The following is an 18,317-nucleotide window of genomic DNA, read 5'->3' on the forward strand; positions in this document are numbered from 1 at the left end:
ACTCAGGAAATGGAGGATGCCCTGCTGGATGTCATATCCGGAGTGGCCACAAGGGGAGCTCTTCCTCCGCTCGTGCCGGTGACCACGCTGCGTGCAGGATAAGTGGCTTCTGACCTGATTCCAGTTTCTGCTTGTAAAATAAAACCTACCGGTCCTGTCTATAGATCCCGTCTCCATGGCGACCACTCGCCTCCATCTTGTCCTTGCAGCCATTCGCATCACTTCGCAGCATACACGGCCTGTGCTCCCCGCTGCAGACGGATCACTCATCCCCGCAGCCAAATGCGATAAATCGGAGACGGCAAAAGGCGGCTTGTTGGGGGGACTACAAGTCACAGCATTTCTGGGCAGCCCATATACACCTATATTTGGAGGCACGGCGCCGACCGTCAGATCAATATACAGCTGCTGATCAGACGTCTACCCTCCCGTGTAATGTTAGGGGGTTATGAGCATTTAGAGGGGGGCAATCAATACGTTACATTAACTTAAAGGCACAGGTTAGTCAAATTTGCTTAGCGTTGGAGTTCCCCTTTTAAATGGGAATTTTTGAAACTCTGATGTGTCGTGATTGAATTCAAACATCGCCAGTAAATTGTCAGGAGAATAAATTGCGCTGAATAAAATGGAGGCCTCGGAGAGCAGCAGCGACGCCCAAAAGGGTTTGTCATGGCTGCAGTGGTGACGTCATCGCTGGCAGCTTGTAAACAGATCAGCGGGGGATTGGAGAGGTCGGGTTTATCTTTTTTAAACGTTATAATATTTGCAGTTTTTTTTTTTTTTTTTTAAATCCACTAGACGACCCCTTTAATATCGTTGATTTGCGCCTTGTAGATCAGAAGTGAAACGTCACTCATCCTAGAAGACCGAATCCCAGCAATTAAATTCAGAGTGGAGGAAATGAACAAGATTTACTGTCGGGTGGAAAAAATAGAGGTATATTATATTCAGTGATGTCAGTAACAGGGGGCGGAGCTGTGACAACCTCTCACACATGATATACAGGCTGGTTGTCAGTAGTAATAGATGAATAGCTGTTACTGTATATAAGATGTGTGGATCTCATGTCTGATCACAGTGTAATTATATTATATATCAGTGATGTCAGTAACAGGGGGCGGGGCTGTGACAACCTCTCACACATGATATACAGGCTGGTTGTCAGTAGTGATAGATGAATAGCTGTTACTGTATATAAGATGTGTGGATCTCATGTCTGATCACAGTGTAATTATATTATATATCAGTGATGTCAGTAACAGGGGGCGGGGCTGTGACAACCTCTCACACATGATATACAGGCTGGTTGTCAGTAGTGATAGATGAATAGCTGTTACTGTATATAAGATGTGTGGATCTCATGTCTGATCACAGTGTAATTATATTATATATCAGTGATGTCAGTAACAGGGGGCGGGGCTGTGACAACCTCTCACACATGATATACAGGCTGGTGTCAGTAGTAATAGATGAATAGCTGTTACTGTATATAAGATGTGTGGATCTCATGTCTGATCACAGTGTAATTATATTATATATCAGTGATGTCAGTAACAGGGGGCGGAGCTGTGACAACCTCTCACACATGATATACAGGCTGGTTGTCAGTAGTAATAGATGAGTAGCTGTTACTGTATATAAGATGTGTGGATCTCATGTCTGATCACAATGTAATTATATTATATATCAGTGATGTCAGTAACAGGGGGCGGGGCTGTGACAACCTCTCATACATGATATACAGACCGGTTGTCAGTAGTAATAGATGAATAGCTGTTACTGTATATAAGATGTGTGGATCTCATGTCTGATCACAGTGTAATTATATTATATATGTGATGTCAGTAACAGGAGGCGGAGCTGTGACAACCTCACACATGATATACAGGCTGGTTGTCAGTAGTAATAGATGAATAGCTGTTACTGTATATAAGATGTGTGGATCTCATGTCTGATCACAGTGTAATTATATTACATATCAGTGATGTCAGTAACAGGGGGCGGGGCTGTGACAACCTCTCACACATGATATACAGGCTGGGTGTCAGTAGTAATAGATGAATAGCTGTTACTGTATATAAGATGTGTGGATCTCATGTCTGATCACAGTGTAATTATATTATATATCAGTGATGTCAGTAACAGGGGGCGGGGCTGTGACAACCTCTCACACATGATATACAGGCTGGTTGTCAGTAGTAATAGATGAATAGCTGTTACTGTATATAAGATGTGCGGATCTCATGTCTGATCACATGTAATTATATTATATATCAGTGATGTCAGTAACAAGGGGCGGAGCTGTGACAACCTCTCACACATGATATACAGGCTGGTTGTCAGTAGTAATAGATGAATAGCTGTGACTGTATATAAGATGTGTGGATCTCATGTCTGATCACAGTGTAATTATATTATATATCAGTGATGTCAGTAACAGGGGGCGGGGCTGTGACAACCTCTCACACATTATATACAGGCTGGTTGTCAGTAGTAATAGATGAATAGCTGTTACTGTATATAAGATGTGTGGCTCTCATGTCTGATCACAGTGTAATTATATTATATATCAGTGATGTCAGTAACAGGGGGCGGGGCTGTGACAACCTCTCACACATGGTATACAGGCTGGTTGTCAGTAGTAATAGATGAATAGCTGTTACTGTATATAAGATGTGTGGATCTCATGTCTGATCACAGTGTAATTATATTATATATCAGTGATGTCAGTAACAGGGGGCGGAGCTGTGACAACCTCTCACACATGATATACAGGCTGGTTGTCAGTAGTAATAGATGAATAGCTGTGACTGTATATAAGATGTGTGGATCTCATGTCTGATCACATGTAATTATATTATATATCAGTGATGTCAGTAACAGGGGGCGGAGCTGTGACAACCTCTCACACATGATATACAGGCTTGTTGCCAGTAGTAATAGATGAATAGCTGTGACTGTATATAAGGTGTGTGGATCTCATGTCTGATCACAATGTAATTATATTATATATCAGTGATGTCAGTAACAGGGGGCGGAGCTGTGACAACCTCTCACACATGATATACAGGCAGGTTGTCAGTAGTAATAGATGAATAGCTGTTACTGTATATATGATGTGTGGATCTCATGTCTGATCACATGTAATTATATTATATATCAGTGATGTCATCAGTAACAGGGGGCGGGGCTGTGACAACCTCTCACACATGATATACAGGCTGGTTGTCAGTAGTAACAGATGAATAGCTGTTACTGTATATAAGATGTGTGGATCTCATGTCTGATCACAATGTAATTATATTATATATCAGTGATGTCAGTAACAGGGGGCGGGGCTGTGACAACCTCTCACACATGATATACAGGCTGGTTGTCAGTAGTAATAGATGAATAGCTGTGACTGTATATAAGATGTGTGGATCTCATGTCTGATCACAATGTAATTATATTCTATATCAGTGATGTCAGTAACAGGGGGCGGAGCTGTGACAACCTCTCACACATGATACACAGGCTGGTTGTCAGTAGTAATAGATGAATAGCTGTTACTGTATATAAGATGTGTGGATCTCATGTCTGATCACAGTGTAATTATATTATATATCAGTGATGTCAGTAACAGGGGGCGGGGCTGTGACAACCTCTCACACATGATACACAGGCTGGTTGTCAGTAGTAATAGATGAATAGCTGTTACTGTATATAAGATGTGTGGATCTCATGTCTGATCACAATGTAATTATATTATATATCAGTGATGTCAGTAACAGGGGGCGGAGCTGTGACAACCTCTCACACATGATATACAGGCTGGTTGTCAGTAGTAATAGATGAATAGCTGTTACTGTATATAAGATGTGTGGATCTCATGTCTGATCACAATGTAATTATATTATATATCAGTGATGTCAGTAACAGGGGGCGGGGCTGTGACAACCTCTCACACATGATATACAGGCTGGTTGTCAGTAGTAATAGATGAATAGCTGTGACTGTATATAAGATGTGTGGATCTCATGTCTGATCACAATGTAATTATATTATATATCAGTGATGTCAGTAACAGGGGGCGGGGCTGTGACAACCTCTCACATATGATATACAGGCTGGTTGTCAGTAGTAATAGATGAATAGCTGTTACTGTATATAAGATGTGTGGATCTCATGTCTGATCACAGTGTAATTATATTATATATCAGTGATGTCAGTAACAGGGGGCGGGGCTGTGACAACCTCTCACACATGATATACAGGCTGGTTGTCAGTAGTAATAGATGAGTAGCTGTTACTGTATATAAGATGTGTGGATCTCATGTCTGATCACAGTGTAATTATATTATATATCAGTGATGTCAGTAACAGGGGGCGGGGCTGTGACAACCTCTCACACATGATATACAGGCAGGTTGTCAGTAGTAATAGATGAATAGCTGTCACTGTATATAAGATGTGTGGATCTCATGTCTGATCACAATGTAATTATATTATATATCAGTGATGTCAGTAACAGGGGGCGGGGCTGTGACAACCTCTCACATATGATATACAGGCTGGTTGTCAGTAGTAATAGATGAATAGCTGTTACTGTATATAAGATGTGTGGATCTCATGTCTGATCACAGTGTAATTATATTATATATCAGTGATGTCAGTAACAGGGGGCGGGGCTGTGACAACCTCTCACACATGATATACAGGCAGGTTGTCAGTAGTAATAGATGAATAGCTGTCACTGTATATAAGATGTGTGGATCTCATGTCTGATCACAATGTAATTATATTATATATCAGTGATGTCAGTAACAGGGGGCGGAGCTGTGACAACCTCTCACACATGATATACAGGCTGGTGGTCAGTAGTAATAGATGAATAGCTGTTACTGTATATAAGATGTGTGGATCTCATGTCTGATCACATGTAATTATATTATATATCAGTGATGTCATCAGTAACAGGGGGCGGAGCTGTGACAACCTCTCACACATGATATACAGGCTGGTTGTCAGTAGTAATAGATGAATAGCTGTGACTGTATATAAGATGTGTGGATCTCATGTCTGATCACAATGTAATTATATTATATATCAGTGATGTCAGTAACAGGGGGCGGGGCTGTGACAACCTCTCACACATGATATACAGGCTGGTTGTCAGTAGTAATAGATGAATAGCTGTGACTGTATATAAGATGTGTGGATCTCATGTCTGATCACATGTAATTATATTATATATCAGTGATGTCAGTAACAGGGGGCGGGGCTGTGACAACCTCTCACACATGATATACGGCTGGTTGTCAGTAGTAATAGATGAATAGCTGTTACTGTATATAAGATGTGTGGATCTCATGTCTGATCACAGTGTAATTATATTATATATCAGTGATGTCAGTAACAGGGGGCGGGGCTGTGACAACCTCTCACACATGATATACAGGCTGGTTGTCAGTAGTAATAGATGAATAGCTGTTACTGTATATAAGATGTGTGGATCTCATGTCTGATCACAGTGTAATTATATTATATATCAGTGATGTCAGTAACAGGGGGCGGGGCTGTGACAACCTCTCACACATGATATACAGGCTGGTTGTCAGTAGTAATAGATGAATAGCTGTTACTGTATATAAGATGTGTGGATCTCATGTCTGATCACAATGTAATTATATTATATATCAGTGATGTCAGTAACAGGGGGCGGGGCTGTGACAACCTCTCACACATGATATACAGGCTGGTTGTCAGTAGTAATAGATGAATAGCTGTGACTATATATAAGATGTGTGGATCTCATGTCTGATCAGTGTAATTATATTATATATCAGTGATGTCAGTAACAGGGGGCGGAGCTGTGACAACCTCTCACACATGATATGCAGGCTGGTTGTCAGTAGTAATAGATGAATAGCTGTTACTGTATATAAGATGTGTGGATCTCATGTCTGATCACAGTGTAATTATATTATATATCAGTGATGTCTGTAACAGGGGGCGGGGCTGTGACAACTTGTGGGCGTCCGTCACTCCTGACCATGACTGTGCTGTCTTGTTTACAGGCGTTTGTGAAGATGGTCGGATATCATGTTTCGTACATGGAAGAAGAGGTGATCCGAGCAGAGAGGGATAACTTGTCCTTCCCACAAGCAGTAAACCGGTTCCTGGCAGGAGCTCCTCTCCCGTCTTTCCTGCGGGTAGGTCTCCCTCATACATATGTGTGGGAGGGGTCTTCCTAACTGTGGTATAAGTGCTTTGATACCCCACCCCATACTATATAGTCCTACAGAACGGTATTTGATGGGCAGGTTGCTGGTCGATAATGAAGCAAACATGGGCCCGTTTCTTTGTGTAGTCATCGTATTTGGGAGGAGGGGGTGAGCTTATTTGTATATGGCGTGACGTCGGCCGTGTATGGACAATGGTGGATGTTTCTGTTGTGATGAAGTCGGATGCCGCTGTCCAGGAGAAAAACATGAGTTACTGTATGGAGCCATATCCGCTTCTTTACTGTCACCCAGAGGCTCCTCCCCCTTCCTCTCTCTGCTCTTCCTGTCAGTCCATAACTGTGAGAGATAGTATTCCCAATTAATAAGATCAGGAGATGAAACCGTTAACCAATGAAGGCTGCTGGGAAGTGGAATTATATTGTGACATTAGTGAGGCAGGAAGTAGCTAGCTTCCCCTCCTGCATTACAAATCATTCTATCTGCAGCCCGCACATGCCTGGGATATAATAAAGTTTTATAATACACCCTGCCGTTCACGCCCTATTTTCTGTACTTGCGCCATTCTTTACAATAATTCCTCCCCCCCCGACCATAGCGCAAAGAAACACCTCTCAGCAGTCAGTGTCGCCGCTCCCCAGGGTGGAGAATATAAGTACATCAGATGCCGGGGGGTCAGTGAGGTGAATGGCTCCATCTGCAAAACGTCATGGTGTGAGGCTGCAGTGCGGCCTGGAAATGCAAGCAGAGGTGGGCGATGTACAATATATCAAGCGCAGAGGATTATCTCCAGTAGACTAGATACAATTGTAACAAACCCTCAGCTGTGGAAAGTATTAGAAAGTTTCAGAACTCTACAATCGTTAGGCTTTATTTACGGCGCGGGCCCTTTAAGTCTTTGGTGGGACGTCGTCCATCTTCCCGGCACGTACAGTATAAGAACATCTATCTGGCAAGTAATTAGTTAACAAGTATCTGGATATTTTTGGTCCTTCCGTCTTGAGAATTGTCGCAGACGGTCCCCGGAGCCGAGAACATGACACCGAGTATAAAAGGTGCCGCGCGGCTCCCGTAATAAAACCCCCAATATTATTATCATTATTATTCTGGTTTTATTTTAGATAAAAAGAATAATTAAAAACGATTCCTAAACCCGAGTAATAATCCTGTGCGCCTGCGCCGCCTCCTGCGCCCCGTGATAATGTCAGTAAGACGTGGCGGCCACTACGGAAAAAGGCCCACGGTTACGTTATACGCTTTGATTGACGGCTCCCCCGCCCCCGTACAGTCAATGACCGGACACTGACAGGGAGACATCAAATCTGACATTTAATTTGGGGTCCCGGCAGCCGTTTTCTCTTCCCAGGGACCCAAAAAGTGTGGGGTCCATTCATCTCCCTGCGTGTAGTGACCGCGCTGGATCGCCTCCGCAGAGTGGAGGTCTCGTCATGTCACCCGGCCGCGGATTCCCATGGTTTTCCGTTTAATGACCCTATAAGATAAGTCACTTGTCTCGGTGCCACGCTGTAGTGAGGTCACATGATCTAAGATATCGCGCCGCCGCCGTTTCTCAGTTTACTCCTTTGTTCTAAAATTAGGTTGCTGTATTTTCATGCAACGTCTGCTGGTATTTTGCCATCTCGTATCTGTCACCGCCCCCGGTGTTGTGTCTCCAGCGCCATCTGCGGCCTCCCACCCCGTAGGGCCTGTCGTCTCCCCCGGGCACGTTCTAGTGTTCTGTGGTTTTTGTTCTGCAGGACATGTGTGATGCCCCCCCGTCCATTACCTGTAGTGTAGCGGGCTCGTACTAATGACAGGAGGAATAGTCTGCAGGATACCCCAGTGAGGAGGAGGCTTGAAGTACCTGGTAAGATGACGGGCAGCAGCGGGTACCTGATCTTTGCCAGTATAGTCCAGGTGGAGCCGCCGCTGGGGTTGTTGCCCGGTTAGGGGATCCTATAGCACAGGCCGGGCTCTTGCTTGTTCCAGGCCGGGCTTTGTGTGTTATAACCTGTCTCACCTGGGGCAGGTGACGTGGAGTCTACCTGTAGTCAGGGGTAGGTTGGCAGCAGCGTCTCCGGGGCCTCCCCAGACAGCAGGTTGAGACAAATTATCACTTAGAGATTTTCTGACAACTTTTCAGACTTTGGCAGAACTTTCCAGGTGTGAAATAATAAATATGGAGGTGACGGCAGTCACAGCGCAGCCCCAGCGGTAACTTGTAGTATAGATGCCCCTCCTGTAGGGGGCGCAGAGATACTCCCTGGTAATGCGGCTCTGTGTCCTATAAGTCGTATGCTACATTGTTGCCTTTGTTGTTGATGTTACCCGCAGACAATAGAGAACGTGCGCACAACCGTAACGCCGTCACATGGTGTCTTTATGTTTCTATGTTAACCAGTTCCCTCCCACATAGCAGGGTGAGCTGTGGTCAGGCAGCTGTTTGCCCTTCTGTGAGGAGTGTCAGGGGAGGGACTGTCTTATTGGACTTACTGACGGTCGCGTTCTGGTTCACCCCCCGTCCCCCGTCCGTCCCCCCCCCCCGTCATGACATTTATTATACTGCAGGAGGTCAGTGATGTCACAGCCGAAATATGTCACAGTCGGAATATATAACTTATATAAGGAGGTCAGTGATGTCACAGCCGGAATATATAACTTATATTAGAAGGTCAGTGATGTCACAGTCGGAATATATAACTTATATTAGAAGGTCAGTGATGTCACAGTTGGAATATATAACTTATATTCGGAGGTCAGTGATGTCACAGTCGGAATATATAACTTATATTAGAAGGTCAGTGATGTCACAGCCGGAATATATAACTTATATTAGAAGGTCAGTGATGTCACAGCCGGAATATATAACTTATATTCGGAGGTCAGTGATGTCACAGTCGGAATATATAACTTATATTAGAAGGTCAGTGATGTCACAGTTGGAATATATAACTTATATTAGAAGGTCAGTGATGTCACAGCCGGAATATATAACTTATATTAGAAGGTCAGTGATGTCACAGTTGGAATATATAACTTATATTAGAAGGTCAGTGATGTCACAGCCGGAATATATAACTTATATTAGGAGGTCAGTGATGTCACAGTTGGAATATATAACTTGCATTAGGAGGTCAGTGATGTCACAGCCGGAATATATAACTTATATTCGGAGGTCAGTGATGTCACAGCCGGAATATATAACTTATATTAGGAGGTCAGTGATGTCACAGTTGGAATATATAACTTATATTAGGAGGTCAGTGATGTCACAGTTGGCATATATAACTTATATTAGGAGGTCAGTGATGTCACAGTTGGAATATATAACTTATATTAGGAGGTCAGTGATGTCACAGTCGGAATATATAACTTATATTAGAAGGTCAGTGATGTCACAGTTGGAATATATAACTTATATTAGAAGGTCAGTGATGTCACAGCCGGAATATATAACTTATATTAGAAGGTCAGTGATGTCACAGTTGGAATATATAACTTATATTAGAAGGTCAGTGATGTCACAGCCGGAATATATAACTTATATTAGGAGGTCAGTGATGTCACAGTTGGAATATATAACTTGCATTAGGAGGTCAGTGATGTCACAGCCGGAATATATAACTTATATTCGGAGGTCAGTGATGTCACAGCCGGAATATATAACTTATATTAGGAGGTCAGTGATGTCACAGTTGGAATATATAACTTATATTAGAAGGTCAGTGATGTCACAGCCGGAATATATAACTTATATTAGGAGGTCAGTGATGTCACAGTTGGAATATATAACTTATATTCGGAGGTCAGTGATGTCACAGCCGAAATATGTAACTTATATCCAGAGGTCAGTGATGTCACAGTTGGAATATATAACTTATATTAGAAGGTCAGTGATGTCACAGCCTGAATATATAACTTATATTAGAAGGTCAGTGATGTCACAGCCGGAATATATAACTTATATTAGAAGGTCAGTGATGTCACAGCTGGAATATATAACTTATATTAGAAGGTCAGTGATGTCACAGCCGGAATATATAACTTATATTAGGAGGTCAGTGATGTCACAGTTGGCATATATAACTTATATTAGGAGGTCAGTGATGTCACAGTTGGAATATATAACTTATATTAGGAGGTCAGTGATGTCACAGTTGGAATATATAACTTATATTAAGAGGTCAGTGATGTGACAGCCAAAATATATAACTTATATTCGGAGGTCAGTGATGTCACAGCCGGAATATATAACTTATATTAGGAGGTCAGTGATGTCACAGTTGGAATATATAACTTATATTAGGAGGTCAGTGATGTCACAGTTGGAATATATAACTTATATTAGGAGGTCAGTGATGTCACAGTTGGAATATATAACTTATATTAGGAGGTCAGTGATGTCACAGTTGGAATATATAACTTATATTAGGAGGTCAGTGATGTCACAGTTGGCATATATAACTTATATTAGGAGGTCAGTGATGTCACAGTTGGAATATATAACTTATATTAGGAGGTCAGTGATGTCACAGTTGGAATATATAACTTATATTAAGAGGTCAGTGATGTGACAGCCAAAATATATAACTTATATTCGGAGGTCAGTGATGTCACAGCCGGAATATATAACTTATATTAGGAGGTCAGTGATGTCACAGTTGGAATATATAACTTATATTAGGAGGTCAGTGATGTCACAGTTGGAATATATAACTTATATTAGGAGGTCAGTGATGTCACAGCCGGAATATATAACTTATATTCGGAGGTCAGTGATGTCACAGCTGGAATATATAACTTATATCCGGAGGTCAGTGATGTCACAGCCGGAATATATAATTTATATTAGGAGGTCAGTGATGTCACAGTTGGAATATATAACTTGCATTAGGAGGTCAGTGATGTCACAGCCGGAATATATAGCATATATCTTTGTATCCAGAGTTTAGTATGTTGGTTTAACGGTAACAATTGGATCTAAGAATCGGTTGCATGGAGGAAGGAATTGTAATGTGCGAACCACAAAGTATCACACATTAAAGGATTAGATACAGTAGCCCAGCAAACCGTATCACACATGATAGGATTAGATACACAGCTCAGCAGACAGTATCACACATGGAAGGATTAGATACACAGCTCAGCAGACAGTATCACACATGATAGGATTAGATACACAGCTCAGCAGACAGTATCACACATGGAAGGATTAGATACACAGCTCAGCAGACAGTATCACACATGATAGGATTAGATACACCGCTCAGCAGACCGTATCACACATGACAGGCTTAGATACAGCAGCTCCACACACAGTATCCCACGTGCTAGGCTTAGATACAGCAGCCATTGCTCTTGAGTCCATCTCCTCCATTGTGCTCCCCCGCTATCTTGGTGCCTCTCAGGTGGTCTCCCTTATAACTAGTGTCTTGTTACAGAGCAGCCCCTCCCCCTCCCGTTCCCCCCCGGGCTCCTGAGCCGCAGTCTGTAGTTGGCCGTGGATTTCACCTCGTCCCCAGCAGCAGATGTATGAAGACATCGGACGAGACGGTCGCCGTGTTGTAGAAGCGACATCGCAGCTGAATGGAATCCTGGTTAACCCTTCAGTGGCTGCGCAGCTTCAGTTTCTTTACAGACGTGAAATGTCTGACAAATTCCTTCCATCGAGTCAACCGGACACTTGCCGAATTATTGGACATCCCGGAGTGCGGGGGGCGGGGGTATTTTTAATTAAAACTAATTCCAAGCCAAATAAATTGTATTCTTTATATAACGAACAGCTAGAAATATTTACTTTGTATCAATGCCTCACAGTTTTCAGGATCTCTGCTTGCAGTCATTTGGAACCTTCATTGTTTACTTGTAGGGTATTCAAATCTGGGAGTGATACATTGTGTCTATACAGGCGCAGCAGCGGATCATGGCGCGACACGAGGCGCGTGTTACGGGAGATACGAGGGATATGCGGCAGCAGCAGGGACCGAGTCTCTGATGTGTTTCCGCCGCTTGGTTGGCCGCTCCGCCATGTCCCTTCTCATCACCTGTGCGCGCTGCGTCATGTCAGTTCGTTGCTATGGAAACACGTGGCCTGCGTCCCAGATTTGTGTTCACAGGCCGGCGCCTAGGGCTCCCACATAACGGGGGGCGCTGAGCGCCTCATTTATGGAAAGCAGTGCAGATCAGGTGGGTTGGGATGTGGGGGTTACACGGCGGATGAGGGGGATGTTCCCGGCAGTCCACACTGCACCCCGGAGCGACAGCAGCAGGAAGGGGAGACCGGGATAATGCGGAGCTCTGCCGCACATGATGTGACCTTGGCTGACAAGGAGAAGGCGCACTGCGCTGCCATGGAACAGGGATTCTTTTTCTTAGTCCAAGTAGACAATGGGAGCCCCTCCCCCCACAGGACACCGCTGCATGACGTCATAACGATGACATCACTTTTGTTTAACTCACAGAGGATTTTCTAGACCGGAAACAATTGTAGCAGTTGTGAGAAATATTGAGTTTGTACAGGGTTTCGGCCTCTGGCTGTGATAAACAATGTTCTCCCCATTCACTGACCGCAAACAGTGATTTTGCAAATGGGGAGAAATTAAAACACGGTTAATTAAAGTTTCAGAATGTATTACATAAAGGGAAGCTGTGACCTGGACGAGGTCCCGGATTAGTGTGTGCCCGGCTCCTCCGGACTGCAGGTAGTTGGGTAGAGGCGCCCCCACCACATTTGCGGCTTTTTATGCCCTTTGAGGAATGAACAATCTTAGAGACCGGTGCACAGACCTCGAAGTGAGGACTATAAGGGGTTAAACTAGGACAGCACCCTGAACCGTGGGGAATAGTGAGGAGCTGGTGGAGAGGGAATTACTGCAGAGCTAAGCAGATTTCACTTCAGGGCTCTGGGAAAGCTGAGTGACCCCCGTCCTCTCAGCTGTAATGGCCTTTATATCGGTTGTACCCAGCTTTTCCAGAAACAGATGCCTGTTAGGCTCTGTTCACATCTGCGGCTTGGCTTCCGTTTCTATCAGATACTTCTAGGCAGCGCCGGATCCTCCGTATATAATGGAGATGACTGCGGTTCAGGTGCGTCATGGCCGGCGCGGTTCTAGAATGCGGCCAGCCGTAACGTCCTGCGCAGATGCCGAGTCCTGGGGTGAGTTCCCTCGGCCTCGGATGGCCGCGCTCTCTCTCCTCGGATGGCCGCGCTCTCTCTCCTCGGAGCAGCCGCGGCTCCGTGTGCGCTCCCCCGTCTGCGCAGTACGGACGCCCCACATGTTCTCCGCAGCAGCAGCTCAATATCTGCTCCCCTCCCCCACACTGCGAGCTCCATGGCTGCTTTTTGCTCTCAGCCGTCTTGGCTGGAGGTTCTGGGCCGGGGATGTGGCGGCTCCTGCAGCTCTTCTGTCTATTGGCCTCCTGCAAACTCCATTCATTTTTTATGAGATTTGGGGGAGGTTTGTTCAGGGACCCAAATTTCTGTTCCCGTTTTGTCTGTTCTTGGTCTCTGTTTCACCCTAATTTCGCACTTTGTCCATTTTATTGGATGCTGAGACATTTTAAGTTAACGTTTGTGCTTTTAATTTCCCCCAAATGGGAGACGATCACTTATTGGCGATCACTTCCCCCTTCTGCTATGTTACATCTCATGAGGCATGTGCTCGTATCTAATAGATGATTAGGATTTCCTTAGGATAACGGCTTAAACTTTGTGTTTCAATTTCTCACTATTTTCAAGATCTCTGATTGATGTCAGTGAATGGAAAAATTATTATTGACATTGTAAGGCCAAAAACATGTCCTGACCCAGTTCTTCTCACACAGCTGATAAGTCTGTTACAGTGGATCAGTGCAGATAGAGGCTATTAGTATTTAGTCCAGAATAAGAGAGCGTCTTGTGTTGCTGCGTGATCAGGACGGGTACTGCCACAATGTTACCCATTTTCTGCAACTGTCGGCAGTCAAGGTAGACTATAAAATAAGATTTCCATTGTTACCGTCTCTGCTGAGTGATGACGGCGGGTGCCCTATAAACCATGCGCCTCGTCTCTCCTCAATCACAATTGGCACTTTGGGGGGTGCACCCCACAAATGATGTACAGATTCCCACGTGTTGCTCCACTACCAGCCAAACCGATTGTAGTTGTACGTGTCAATCTACGCATAAATGGCGAAAATTGCAAAAAAAAATAAAAAAATGCCACATGCAAAAAAAAAAACGTTATGCCCATTTTCGATAACTGACGTCCCTGTTGCTAAATCTTTACTCCGTCGCTTTTCTGGTGACACAAAACACTGCAGCTGACGTCTATTAGATTGCAGGTGCCTCACAGATTCTGATGCTTTTTTTTTTCACCGTTCCTAAGATATTGGTGCCGTTCGTTCTGGTGTCCGATATGCAAATGAGGCCTTTGACTGTCAAGTGGGCGGGTAACACCTGTCACATGATAAGGGGGAACTGCCCACTTGACACTCAAAGGCCTCATTTGCATATCGGACACCAGAACTAACAGCCCCAATATCTTTGGAATGGTGGGGGCTAGAAAAAAAAAATAAAAATAAAAAAAAGCATCAGAATCTAACTAAAGGCCCTTATACACTGGCCGATCAGCGCTCGTTACTCCGATCCCTCGTCCCCGTACATTATCATCATGTCGGCCGTGCGTCTCCTGTTTACACAGCAGGATGAGCCGCCGACAACCAGAATATTTCACTTTTTTAAAATGATCCGCCCGGCAGATGATTGAGGGTTTACCCGTTCATCCGATCGCTGCTGTTTACACTGCGCAATTATCAGCAACGAGCGTTATATGAATAATTATCTGCCCGATAATCATGCAGCGTAAAACCCACTTGAGATGTCAACTGCAGTTTTTTGGGCAGGTGACCGGTTCTCTACAGTAGGACAGGCATTTCCCCGCCGTGCCTATACCGCCTTTCTTTGTGTCTGTGGCGACTCGTTGTTCTTGCAGAAAGTGGGAGATATGGGGAGACTGGCAGAGTTAACGTGACAGATGGAGCAGGGAGCGACGGGCAGCAGCGCTGGCAGCGTATACTTCTACAATTGCCTCTCTATTTATATTTGTAGCATTGGCGGTGTAACCAGAGGGATAACAGCGGCGCAGGACATCATGTGACCTATAGATATCCGCAGACGTACATCAGACTGTCCCATACAGTATAATGCTCCCATATGAGTCCCCCTCCCCCTCCCAGTATAATGCCTCATATGTACGTACCTAATAGAAAAACAATTACATAATTACTTGCCTATCCCTGATCCCACGACGGGGGGGGAAGAATCCTTCTCCTCCGGTCTGTGCTGTGAGTGACATCACTACATCGCGCGGCGCCGCTCACATTGCACTGAACTGTATTTGCGTCCTGTTTAAGCGCGATCAGTGCTGTGTGGCAACGGGGGCAACTGCGAACGTTACGACCTCCTATAGTTCCGCCATTGAATGTAAGTGAAAATTGCATCAAATGTTTGCGAATGGTCGGTGGGTTTGGAGAACGCTGTTATACGCATTTCTCATTATGCCTCCTCATCACTGCCCAACATCGATTTTATGCACCAAAAACATCGACCTTTTATGTTTGGCGCATTTAAACCCTAAGGCCAAATGCGGATTATGTGCAGATTTGCCATACAGATTTTGGCACGGCAAATCCGCAGCGTAATTCAGGACCGGCAAAGTAAATGAGATTTCAAGAAAAGTCATTACTGGTTCCAGATCCATTTTAAAATCTGCACCGCAGGTCAATTCATGTGCGGGAAAATACTGCAGCGTGTACGTGATTTCCTGGAACTGCGTTGTCCTGTATTACGCTGCAGTTTTGCCACACAAATCCACACGTCAGACTTCGTTCACATCTGCGTCAGAGCTCTGTTCTGTCCGATGCTGGTTCCGTAGACCCCCCCCCCCCCTCTCTCTCTCACTGCGGCCCACCCCCGGGATCCAACAGTCACTCAGTGATCAGACAATATCATAGGTACAAGGCCGCATCGCTGTTATAGGAAGGTACGGGCAGCGCGGTGGCTCAGTGGTTAGCACTATTGCCTTGCAGCTCCGGAGTCCTGGGTTCAAATCCAACCAAGAACATTATCTGCATGGAGTTTGTATGTTCTCCCCGTGTTTGCGTGGGTTTCCTCCGGGTACTCCGGTTTCCTCCCACACCCCAAAAACATACATCCCCCAATGAATTGACAATTATCACCTATCCGCAGGATCGACGATAATAGTCTGACCCACCCATTCCCTCCTCCTCGCTGCAGCCCTTGCGGTGAGGAGGAACTTTCACTCTAGTCTGTGGGACTGATGCTGGTTCCATAGACACCCCCCCCCCCTTGCTGCACCCCCGGGAGCCAAGTCACTTGGTAATCGCACAATATCCTAGGTCAATTCAGCACAATGGTTTGCTACAATGTATCAGAATTAAATAAACTACATACAAACCTGTGAGAATATTACGATGCGTATTAGGCGTCATCAGGGTTCTGTCGGAACGGAGCCCTGACTGAGACAAATCATCTGTTGTTTTGATGGCGGTAGTCAAAACAACAGTACGAACTGAAAGCATTGCACCTTTTTAAACCTACCCTGATGACGCCTAATACGCATCGTAATATTCTCACAGGTTTGTATGTAGTTTATTTAATTCTGATACATTGTAGCAAACCATTGTGCTGAATTGACCTAGGATATTGTGCGATTACTGAGTGACTTGGCTCCCGGGGGTGCAGCAAGGGGGGGGGGTGGTCTATGGAACCAGCATCAGTCCCACAGACTAGAGTGAAAGTTCCTCCTCACCACAAGGGCTGCAGCGAGGAGGAACAGTGGGGGTGGGGTGGCTCAGACTATTATCGTCAATCCTGCGGATAGGTGATAATTGTCAATTCATTGGGGGATGTATGTTTTTGGGGTGTGGGAGGAAACCGGAGTACCCGGAGGAAACCCACGCAAACACGGGGAGAACATACAAACTCCATGCAGATAATGTTCTTGGTTGGATTTGAACCCAGGACTCCAGAGCTGCAAGGCAATAGTGCTAACCACTGAGCCACCGCGCTGCCCGTACCTTCCTATAACAGCGATGCGGCCTTGTACCTATAAAATAGATGCAAGTGACCATGTAGAACGATGGACAGATGTAATAATGTTTTGTCCCTGCATTAAAAAAAAATATATTTTTGCTTTTCTACAGAAAAATTCCAAGCCGCATAGCGCCTATCAGTTACCGGCGCTGTACAGGACAGAGGATTACTTTCCTGCAAGTTGCAAATAGCAGAGAAACATGAAGTGACCCGTAATGTCCGCATGAACCGTAGAGCGGCCGCTGCTGGATCGCTGCATGATGGCGAGTAATAAGCTGGAGCCGGACCCCAGGACGCTCTGCCGCGCCGCCTGGGATATTGATGCTATTCCACACGCACTAATGAATTCACATTTATTTTGCCTGCAAATTGTTTGATTTATAGAAATAAAATCAAAAGTTTCTTTCCCAAAATAACAAAAACCTCATTTACAGCCTATTGTTGACCAGTTCCTACTTGCCTCGGGGGCGTTTGGTAAAAAATAAAAATCGCTGTACATATCTAAAGCTGCATTCTGCGGATTTTTCTAAAGCAGTGCATTGTGGGAGTAACTTGGGGCCAAAGATCGCACATCTGTTTTCAAAAGCGACCAACAGAAATTCAAAAGCAGAAGTAAAAACTGCACCAAACATTAAAGTTAGAGAATGTCATGTATTTACTATGAGATATAGATAGACATATATAGTGTGTAGACGAGAAATAATGGGTTAATTATAGGTTTATATGTTGTAGATCGGGGCGGCCATACTGGAGGCACTTCCTTCCTTCCTGTATGGTCTTTGTAGATAGTGCAGGAGAGTGTGCACTTTATGGCAGCTGCAAACAATGGGAGTTAGAGGGGTCATTCAGGACTAGAAATAAGAGGATTTTCCAGAAATAGTGCCACATCTTTACAAGGGTTGTGTCTGGTATTGCAGTTTACCCCCTTCCAGTGAATGGAGCTGATCTGGAACTAGTCCTGGACAACAAACAAATAGTCCCCAGGAAGTGACGTATAG

At 44.6% G+C, this 18,317-nt stretch overlaps 1 protein-coding gene across 2 annotated transcripts in view; it reads left to right on the plus strand.

Moving 5' to 3' along the window:
* BCAS4 (breast carcinoma amplified sequence 4) overlaps positions 1–17,825 on the plus strand; it is a 31,279-nt gene extending 13,454 nt beyond the window's left edge. Inside the window, exons 4-6 of one of the 2 annotated variants that reach the window (XM_075846806.1) lie at positions 835–936; positions 6,060–6,194; positions 17,430–17,825. In XM_075846806.1, coding sequence (XP_075702921.1) covers positions 835–936; positions 6,060–6,194; positions 17,430–17,510 — 318 coding nt within the window. In that variant the 3' untranslated portion in view covers positions 17,511–17,825. The remainder of the gene's footprint in view (positions 1–834; positions 937–6,059; positions 6,195–17,429) is intronic. The other variant, XM_075846807.1, reaches the window with a different exon arrangement.
* The last annotated feature ends 492 nt before the right edge of the window (positions 17,826–18,317 follow it).

This window comes from Rhinoderma darwinii, chromosome 13 (genome assembly GCF_050947455.1).
Source record: "Rhinoderma darwinii isolate aRhiDar2 chromosome 13, aRhiDar2.hap1, whole genome shotgun sequence".
In the NCBI taxonomy this organism is placed as follows: Eukaryota; Metazoa; Chordata; class Amphibia; order Anura; family Rhinodermatidae; genus Rhinoderma; species Rhinoderma darwinii.